We start from the raw sequence: 10,123 nt of genomic DNA on the forward strand, positions 1-10,123 counted from the left end.
ATTTCTGGAAGTCAAATAATGGTTCTCATTACAATTGGTAGCCTTCTTAGGAAATCTACCTAAAACTTTAAACGAAATCGGCAGTATAAAAAAAAAAAAATTGTTATTTAACAATTTTTGCTAATTCAAAAATAATTACAGTAATATTAAACAAAAATAAAAAAATTAATAATCAAATTTTTATATGGTTACGCAGGTAGAAGTTTGTGCTACTCAAGAGACTGCTTTTTCATGTTTCTGAATATAAATTCCTAAGGTTAACTACGCCGATAAAATTCAATATTTTATGCTTTAAAAGTCATAAATTCGTTAAAGAAAATACGACTGTACGGATTAGAATGAGAATAACTTTCTCGTCTCTTACTTTTAAATGCAATTTTTCACTATTTACCATAAAAAATTTTTTTTCTTCTCTTTTTACTTATTAAGTACCTTTAGATTTCAATTAACATTTGGGAATAAAATTTACTACTAAAATACTAAAAATGCAACATAACCAACTGAACTTAACAAATTTGGAGATCCAAAAATGTATTATTTTTACCTTTAAAAAAGTCGACTTGATTTGTGATCATTTGTGATCTGTTTAACATATATTTATATAAGTTCACTCAAATAAGGATTCTTTGCGTCTCCAAAAACTATTTTCTAAATTTTAAGAAATCTGTTAGCTATATTCTTACAAAAGAAACGAGAAACGGATTTATTTTTTTCTTCATTTAAGGAAGAGAAGGTTGATTTTGCTCTATTAGTTCCTGAAAAATACCATTATTACTACAAACATTAATATATATATATATATATATATATATATATATATATATATTCTATTTTTATACCTTTATAAATATTTAGTTCTCTTTAATTTTCTTATTACATGAGTTTTAAGTTGGACGCATCAAACTTTACTATAAAAAAACCCAAAATTTAACCCACTTTATGTTAAATAAAATTCAATAATGATGCCCCCGGATTGATGGTTTTTAAATGAATTGTAAATCTAGAATAGTAATATGTATTTATTTCAATTTTAATTTTCAGTAAAAAATTGAAACTGGCCAGTTCTACGTTTTAGTAAGATTCCGTGTTCCGTGGAGGTAGCTGAACGGTTCTTCTTCTGTCTTGGTATAAAGTATGATTTGAAACTTAATATATTAAACATTATTTTTTATATAACCCTCAATAAACTGAAATCTATGTTAAATATAAGGAATATAAAATCGCTTTTTATTTTCTAATAAAATTGATGCTTATACTTCACGCAAAAATCTTCCTACCCCATTTTTTTGTTAAAGAAGTTACAGAGTGAATGGTTGATGTTTACTCAACTACTATATTTTGCTTGCCGGTGAGTCTGTCTTTATATGTATAATATTATGTAAAGACACTAATTAACGTTTTCAAACAACCTTATTCATAGAATCGAAGGGTATGTTCCCCAGCCTCATCGACTAGTATCTCTCTTTATCATCATGAGAAAAGAAATAATAATTCTAATAAATATGAATAACACTTTGATTTTCCTACAAAACGCTTCCTTGGAAAAGTAGTTAAATTGCCAATATTAGGCTCATTAAATAGAGTATTTAGTTATTTTATGGAAAACTAATTTAATTGCATACTCCTCCCTCGATTGAGTTTTGACAAATAAATTTCTTTTAAAGTATAAGTTATTAATAGAAACTTTAAGATTCTCAAATCACGTATGCTTTGCTGTTAAAATAATTAGAAAAATTTTGATAAACAGTAACCTCTTAAAAACCTTATTGTCACTCATAAAAAAAAATTTTGTTCTGCATCGTTTTTTAGATATAATATAAACTAGTGAATAGATCATAAAGTTCTTCGCAAATCCGTTTACTTAATACAGAAAAATATTAAAAAATTGGTAAATAGTATTCAAAATCAACACAACTAATATAAAACTAAATTAAATTCAAATATAAAAATTTTCTTCTTAATACAAAAAATTTGTTAAAGCATTATAAAACTTAGATCTTTCAATAACCAATCAATACAAAAGGCTGGTAGAATACTGCATGACTTTCCCGTCTATTAGTAATAAAAGTTAACAGAATTAGAGCCAAATACAAAAAAAAAGAATGTATATATTTTAGAGGTGGGGAATAGATTTTAACAAAGTTTTTTTCTATAAATACTCAAACGTAGGTTTAAGTTTAACAAATTTGTTTGTTTTCTATAAATCTAAACCCCTTCAATAAAGGCCAAAAAAAAGAAAATTTTTAAATTCTACATTTTAGGTTCGGGATCTTTGTATTTTAAAAAAAGTTTAGATATTTCTTGATAACCAATATCTAATTATAAACTTACAAAGAATCTTTGAAAAATATATAAACTGAAGATAGAGTAAAATAACAAAAATTTATTTTCAATTTTAAGAGTTGGGGGTTGATTTTTTGAAAAATAATTGAATTATTTATATATATTGCATTTTAGGTAAAAAAATCTGCTTTAAAATCTGTTTTCTCTAAAATGCGTCTGAAGAAAATCGTAATTGATTTTTTCGCGATAACCCCCTATCTTCCAACCCTTAACATATTTTGAAAAAATATAATATGAACAATACCCCCATGTACAGAAATATTTGAGCCAAAATTGAAGAAAATCGGTTTGGTCAATCCTGAGATATAAGACTGTAAGCTCTCCGTTTCATTAACGTACATATATCCGCATATACACATGTTTTATTTTTAGATGAACTAATTGTACGCTAAAAAGCAAAGCTTTGCAAAAAATCCGATACCCCATTTTTAAAATGATTACCTACTTTTCCCTTTAATATTTAGCTATTCTAGCTATATTCACTGCGAAAGTAAAAATTCAAATTCCAATTTGTTTTTATAAAATCAAACAAATTTTTTTGAAACAAGACTAAATTAAAATGAGAATTTTTTTTTTTTAATTCTCATACAAAAATGTTCATACGATGATTTTAAACTCATTTAATAATTCGAACAAATATTTAAGGACATACAAGGTGTGTGAGAAAAGTAATGAGATTGGTAACACTGCGAGCGATCTGGCAACGCTGTGTCTACCGGTCTGTGCTAGACCGGTTTGTTCATCCCTTCCACATGCTCAGTACGAGTTTCAACTCCATTCAGCCAACAGATTATTTTTGACAGCGCCATCAGTGAAGTTGTGTGTTTCGAAAATGAAGCATCGGAATTTAGAGCAACGTTGTGCAATCAAGTTTTGTGTTAAACTTGGGGAATCCGCGAGTGTGACCTTGGAAAAGTTGAAACAGGTCTATGGGCAACATTGCTTACCAAGAGCACATGTTTTCCGCTGGCACAATTCATTTTTGGAAGGCCGAGAACACGTTGAAGATCAACCTCGCTCAAGGAGACCCTCAACTTCAAAATCTGACGAAAACGTTGAGCGTGTGAGGGTTCTTGTGAGAGCAGACCGTCGTTTAACAACAAAGATGATGAGTGAACAGTTAAATTTAAACGCTTTCACTGTACATCAAATTTTGACAGACGATTTGGACATGCGAGAGGTTTGTGCGAAACTGGTGCCGAAAAGACTCACTACAGAACAGAAGGACACGGGAAGAAACGTGTGCGTTGATCTTCCTGAAAGGATTGTCAATGACCAAGAAGTCTTCAATCGTGTGATCACAGGTGATGAAACCTGGATATTTGAGTACGATCCTGAAAAAAAGCGGCAAAGCGAAGAGTGGCACGCTGCGTCATCTCCCCGACCGAAAAAATGTTGACTGAACAAATCAAAGATCAAAACCACGCTGATTTGCTTTTTTGACAGTAGGGATATCGTGCTAAAGAATTCGTTCCTCCAGGACAAACTGTCAAACAGTGTTTTGCAAATCTATCCTTGAAAGGCTCAGGAATAGAGTGATTCGCGTGAGACAGACATTGCAGACGTGGATGGTTTATCATGACAATTCCCCGTGTCACACGGCCATTTTCATCAGGGAATTTTTGACCTCAAACGCATTCCTACGGTTCCTCAAACCCTCTATTCACATGATTTGAGTCTTGTGACTTTTACCTTTTCCGTAAATTGAAACCTTTTTTAAAAGGACGTCATTTTGGAACTCCGGAAAACATTCAAAAGACTGCGACCGACCAGTTAAAAGCCTTTCCAGTTGAAGCCTTGCAACGCTGCTACCAGGAGTGAGAACAACGACTCCGCTGGTGTATAGCTGCCCAAGAGAACTTATTTGAAGGGGATAATATTGTTGTTTAAAAGAAAATAAAAACTTTGATAAGTAAACAGTCAGTCTCATTACTTTTCTCTCACACACCTCGTATATCATCTAAGGATAAGCAATGAATAAGCCGTTTTTCTTGATATTATTATATTTTTTTATATTATTATTTTTTTAGTTAAAAGAAGAGACAGACTTATAGGTCACATATTAAGGAATTCTGGAATAGTCGCTTTAATATTGGAGGGACAGATAGAAGGAAAAAATTGTGCAGACAGGCAGCGTTTGGAGTATGTAAAACAAATTGTTAGGGATGTAGGGTGTATGGGGTATACCGAAATGAAACGACTAGCACTAGATAGGGAATCTTGGAGAGCTGCATCAAACCAGTTAAATGACTAAAGACAAAAAAAAATTATTATATTTACGTTTGTCTCTTAATGTTTACAGTATTTTGTACTAAAGATAAATCTAGATTTTTTCGATTATTCTTTAGACTATTTTACAGATTTTAAAAAAATTTACAGTAAAGAGCTTTTTTTGTTTTTTTTTTTTTAACTTCCGGGACCACCGAGGTATTACTTAACGGAGGATGAGATGAATGACAATTTTTGTAGCGTGTAAAAATTCCATGTCTGACGAGGATTCGAACCGGCACCTCTGGATGAAAGGCCGAGACGCTACCACTTGCGCCACGGAGACCCACACAGTAAAAAGCTTATGTAAAATAAAAGTCACCAACCTTACGGAAGAGACCTAAAGGTATTATATACAGTTTTAGATATTATCCTAACTTTGATATTCAGTGTTAGGTAACTTGTTTTCTTAAAATTTTATTTTTAAAATTGCTAAGAATGTTTTAAATAAATCAAACTTTATCGGTTTAATTATCATCTTTCTACCAGATAAGCTATAATTGTCACCTATCTGCGTGAAATATGTGAATTATCTTAGATGAAGAACAAAATACTTGTATTTAGTGGCTTGAAATAAATAAGAGATGCATAATTTTCAACATGAGAAGCAATGCAAAGAAGACATGGGATGACTGTGATCAATTTTATACATATCCTTAAGAGAAACATACTCTAAGCTACTCTTTACGTTTCCATTGGAATAAAATTTATAAAGTTCAGAATAATGTTACCACGCACTCGCGTGCACACACAAATACAAAAGTCTAATTAAGCTACAAGAGTATCACAACAAGGATATTGGTTTTATTTTGTGCTGCAGCGCCCCAATTCGGATTTATGAAGGGTACATATTTATGGGATTTGTAACAGTAATTTCCTCTGAGCAGAAGTTTATTTAGGACACTTCTCAATAAAAAAATTCTCTTTTAATTTCTTTCTACAGACTTCATAACTTTGTACTGTATTATATATATGTTTTTTTTAATCAAAAAATGACGTACAATATTGAAAAATCACCGAAAATATCGTCAATAATGAATGTAATAATGGTACAATGGTTCCCAAACTCTCTCCCTCCCTCCCTCTCTCTCTCTCTCACTCTTTCTCTCTCTCACTCTCTCTCTATCTCTCTCTCTCTCTCTCTCACTGTCTGTCTGTCTGTGTGTGTGTTTAGCCTCCAGAACCACCGTAAGGTATTACTTCAGAGGATAAATTAGGATGATATGTATGAATGTAAATGAAGTGTAGTCTTGTACAGTCTCAGGTCGACCATTTCTAAGATGTGTGGTTAATTGAAACCCAACCACCAAAGAATACCGTTATCCACAATCTAGTCTTCAAATCCATATAAGTAGTTACTTTTACTAGCTGCCTTTACTAGGATTTGAACTTTAGAACTCTCGACTTCGAAATCAGCTGATTTCAATGACGAGTTAACCACTAGACCAACCCAATGGGATTTCCTAAACTGCCAGTATTTTAGGTTTTGTATCGTACAGGACTAAACCTTTATAAAAATAAATACTGAGAAAACTTTTACAAAATATCAATGTTCAGTGCTATAAATATTAACCAAGGTAATATTTATTTCCTGAGGAAAAAAATTTTAGCCTCTGAATTTATGAAGTTCTACAGGATTTATGATGAAAATTGTAAAACATTGTTAGTATAATAACACAAACCGAATTTTTTTTATACGTAAAAGACCTTATTATTTATATTAACGATCTTTTAATCGCTCAGAGCAACGTCACTGAAGATATCATAAAAATCAACAGAATGATTAGATACAAATAAACAATAATGCTAAGTATAAATTTGTTTCCGTTTCTTTTAAATAAAGCTATAGCATTTTATAATGAAACATATTTCATAACGCCAGTAATAATTAAATATATTTTATTGATTTATTCACATATTATTAGTAAAATAGCTAAACCAAATATTTTTCAGTCGATTTTTTTTTGTAATTATTCTATTTGTTTCTGGTCTGCATGTTTTTGCAATTATTTTATTTGTAAACATTATTATTTCAGCGTCAATTTCAACTTTAGTTATGCTAGAAAGCAAATAGACTTCCTACAAAAAAAATGTGTAATAATTGCAGTTATTGAATGTAAGAACGAAAAGTAGCACCTGATTTGTACACTTCAAGAAAAATTGTTAGACTGAAAATTAAAGTTTGCACACACAAGGTTATCATCAGATTTAAAATAAGGAATACTTGTATGGGGTACTTCCTTATATTCTAATTTAAAAATTAAATATTTAACTCAAATATTTAATTCCATTAGTTTTTTGTTAAATATGTAACGAATAATAATGTAAAAATGTTTTTGTATGAGCAGGTTTACATAAAATTCTACACTTTTCTATCGCCAAAAATATTGTGTACACGAAATCATTAGTCTTAAAAGAATGGACATTATGATCGTCATAACCGCAATTGAGCATTAAATATATTTCAACATTAAATATATATTTAGGAACTAAATTAACAAAATAATCTTCCAGAGGGATAAAAAATATATATAAAAATATTATAGAAATTAAAAAAAAATTCAAAAGAAAATTTAATTGACGACAATGCATTCAACTAATTTTTTTTCCTTTCAGCCGCTATTATTAGCTCCCATAAAAAGAAAAAAACGATAAACAGTTAGGTTGGTTTGAGTAACTGATCTTTTATTTAACATTTTTTAAAGTGAAGTCAGGATAGGAAAAACGAACTAGAAATTTTCCTAAATTTTTACGAACTTAATTTTTAAACAAGAAAATTATTAATATAATTTTTTGTTACTGGATTCTCGGTAGTTTCTCTAATCACACATTTCGCTAAAATTACAGTAACAGTTTTTGAGAATGCTTCTCAATTTTCATGAAACTGATCAATTAACAAAATTATTTTTTAAATTTGCCACTGAATTCAAATATAAGTTTGTTTCGATATCATAAATTGAAAAATCCTTTCTGATTTAGAAACTTTTTGCTAAGTAAATTTTTATTATTTTTATAAGTTACAAAATTCTATCATTAAGTAACTGTAATTCGTTATCAACCTGTTTTAGTTGAAGGAAACAAAATAAAAAAAATCAGTATCAATTTAAATATAAATCCAGGTTTAAATTACTTTTCTTGATGTTTATAATATATTTTTTCAAAACAAGTCAACGTTTTTTAGCAACCAACCAATATCTATCTGGAACAAAAGAAAACTTTGGCTAGGATTTTATCGCTACTTTCGTGGAGAGAAAGTATTAACAGATTGTTTAACTTCATTCATACGACATTACAATACTTACCACGTTGTTATCTCGGCTATCTTTAATTTATTTTCTCTACAGCTTCGTAATTACTTTCCGAGAAAGATTAATTAACAGAAAAATAAAATGGGTAAATGTGAAGGAATATATCAGTAATTAATTTTTTTTAAATTATTTTCACCCCTTATAAAATATACATGTTCAATTTATATTAAATTCAAAATTTATTTACGTTTTTGATTCATATATATCGAAAAAATTATTCGAGCTACTATTTCAATTGAAATCTAAGGCTAACGTAATAAATAAATACTTGTAAGATTAAATGAACCTTTAAAAGAAATCGATGTATCAAAAAATATACAATTTTTTTTTTTTAAGAAAAAAGAGACAGTTAAAATGTGCATGTTGAGAGTTGTAATTTTTCTAAGAAAAATAAACTAGTTATAGGTAAACATACGTAATCAACATATATTTATATAAAAATATATAGAAGATGGAGCAAGTTATCTTTATTAGACACTTGTAAAGTGTTGCGTAGGAAAGATGCTTTGTATATTGTAAGAAAGAACATCCACTTTTAGTATTAGTTTATAAATGGCTACTACTTAATATCTTACAATTTATTAGTAATAAATAAAAAATATTTTTATTTTTAATGTAATCATTAACAACATTTTTCTTACCAAAATGTTTAGTAAATTAAATACAATATTACTGTAGGAATAATTAATTATTATACTCGAAATACAAAGTACCAAATTTGCAAATATACATGCAGGTTTTATCTATTTTTAAGCATTCTGTTGATTCAATTAAAACATTTCTGTTCAGTTTTAAATTTAAATCCTATTTTTATTTTAAATTGAAATTATACATATAAAAAAAATACATTAGGAATTGTTTATTACACAAATTAAAAAATATATTTGTTCACTGCAGCCAAATAAACGACTTCACGCAAACAAACTTCAACCAAAATATTCCATTGATGGTTATGTTAAAAAATGTATGCAATAGTTTATATTACAATTATTGTTATAATATTGAAAGCAAACAGTATAAAGTATTAACAATAACGATACGGAATTAAGCATCGCATCAAATGGACATGTTCTTATCCAGAACAATAAACTTACCGGTTACAGCAAGTGCTAACAAGAACAGAAGCGATGGACAATGACGAATGACCATGGCTTTCTTCTGCTCCTAAACGACAAATAAAAGTAATCGTATTATCACTTTCTCTGTCCACCGTTTTAACCGTTAAATCTATAAACTCTTATATTAACAACTTTGGAAGAGCTAAAATTTATTTTTAATAAAATGTATATATATATATAAAACAATAATTTTAATTAAAATATCGGTTATTTCAATATTTTCTCGTCAGAAATCCATTTTTTTTTTTTGGCAAAATTACATAGCCTGCGTACTTTTCCTATTAATTGTCGACAAACTTAATAAAATCACAACCCTTTCCATTAATCTAACCACATTTTTTTCTAACTACATTTTTTTTATTAAATTACTCTAAACTAGTTTTAATTTTTTATTTTTATCCAGGAAAAAATTTTAGGGAGTGTAGCGGTTACATCCTGCAACTGGTGGGCGCGAGGATCCCTCCAGTACGACAGTCGCGCGTTAACTGAAAAGCGTCGCGAGCAGCGCTACTGGTGGCCAGCCTCGTTCCTACAGCATCCGCCCACACCCCTAATGAACCTTCTTTTTATTTCATTCGGTCTTTCTAAAAACTATTTTGCATCAAAGAGAAGGATTCCACATGCCACAGGATTTGTCTTGTCTAATAAAAACTGTAAATAATACTCTATAGATAAATTATTTTAACCGAACTATAGATTTTACTTATGCGCGATAGATGGATACGTTCTTAATTAAAACAATTTGTCGAAGGAATATACAGAAATTTTCTTAAACAGTTTTCAACAATAATATTATTTACCTTTCATTACCTAATAGAGTTCAGATAAAATCCGTAAATTTTATAATTTTCCTCAATCAACAGGAAAATATTTTATAACTTAATCAGAACGCACCTTCAGATAATTATTGATACATTCACATTTTTAATTATAAAAAAATGAATAGATATATCAAAATATAAAACAAATAAAAACTTAGTATTTCATTAAAAGCAGATATCAATCATTACAGAAAATAATTTGAAACTAGTGTTTCTTTAATGTTTCAACTGTTTCTTAAATGTTCTTAGTTCTGAAAGTTCTTAG

At 29.0% G+C, this 10,123-nt stretch overlaps 1 protein-coding gene across 1 annotated transcript in view; it reads right to left on the reverse strand.

Moving 5' to 3' along the window:
* Window positions 1-9,525, reverse strand: part of LOC142321816 (uncharacterized) — a 283,628-nt gene extending 274,103 nt beyond the window's left edge. The window contains exon 1 of the mRNA XM_075360230.1: window positions 9,014-9,525. Coding sequence (XP_075216345.1) covers window positions 9,014-9,068 — 55 coding nt within the window. The 5' untranslated portion in view covers window positions 9,069-9,525. The remainder of the gene's footprint in view (window positions 1-9,013) is intronic.
* Window positions 9,526-10,123: the final 598 nt, after the last annotated feature.

The sequence above is a fragment of the Lycorma delicatula genome, chromosome 1, assembly GCF_047948215.1.
Source record: "Lycorma delicatula isolate Av1 chromosome 1, ASM4794821v1, whole genome shotgun sequence".
NCBI lineage: Eukaryota > Metazoa > Arthropoda > Insecta > Hemiptera > Fulgoridae > Lycorma > Lycorma delicatula.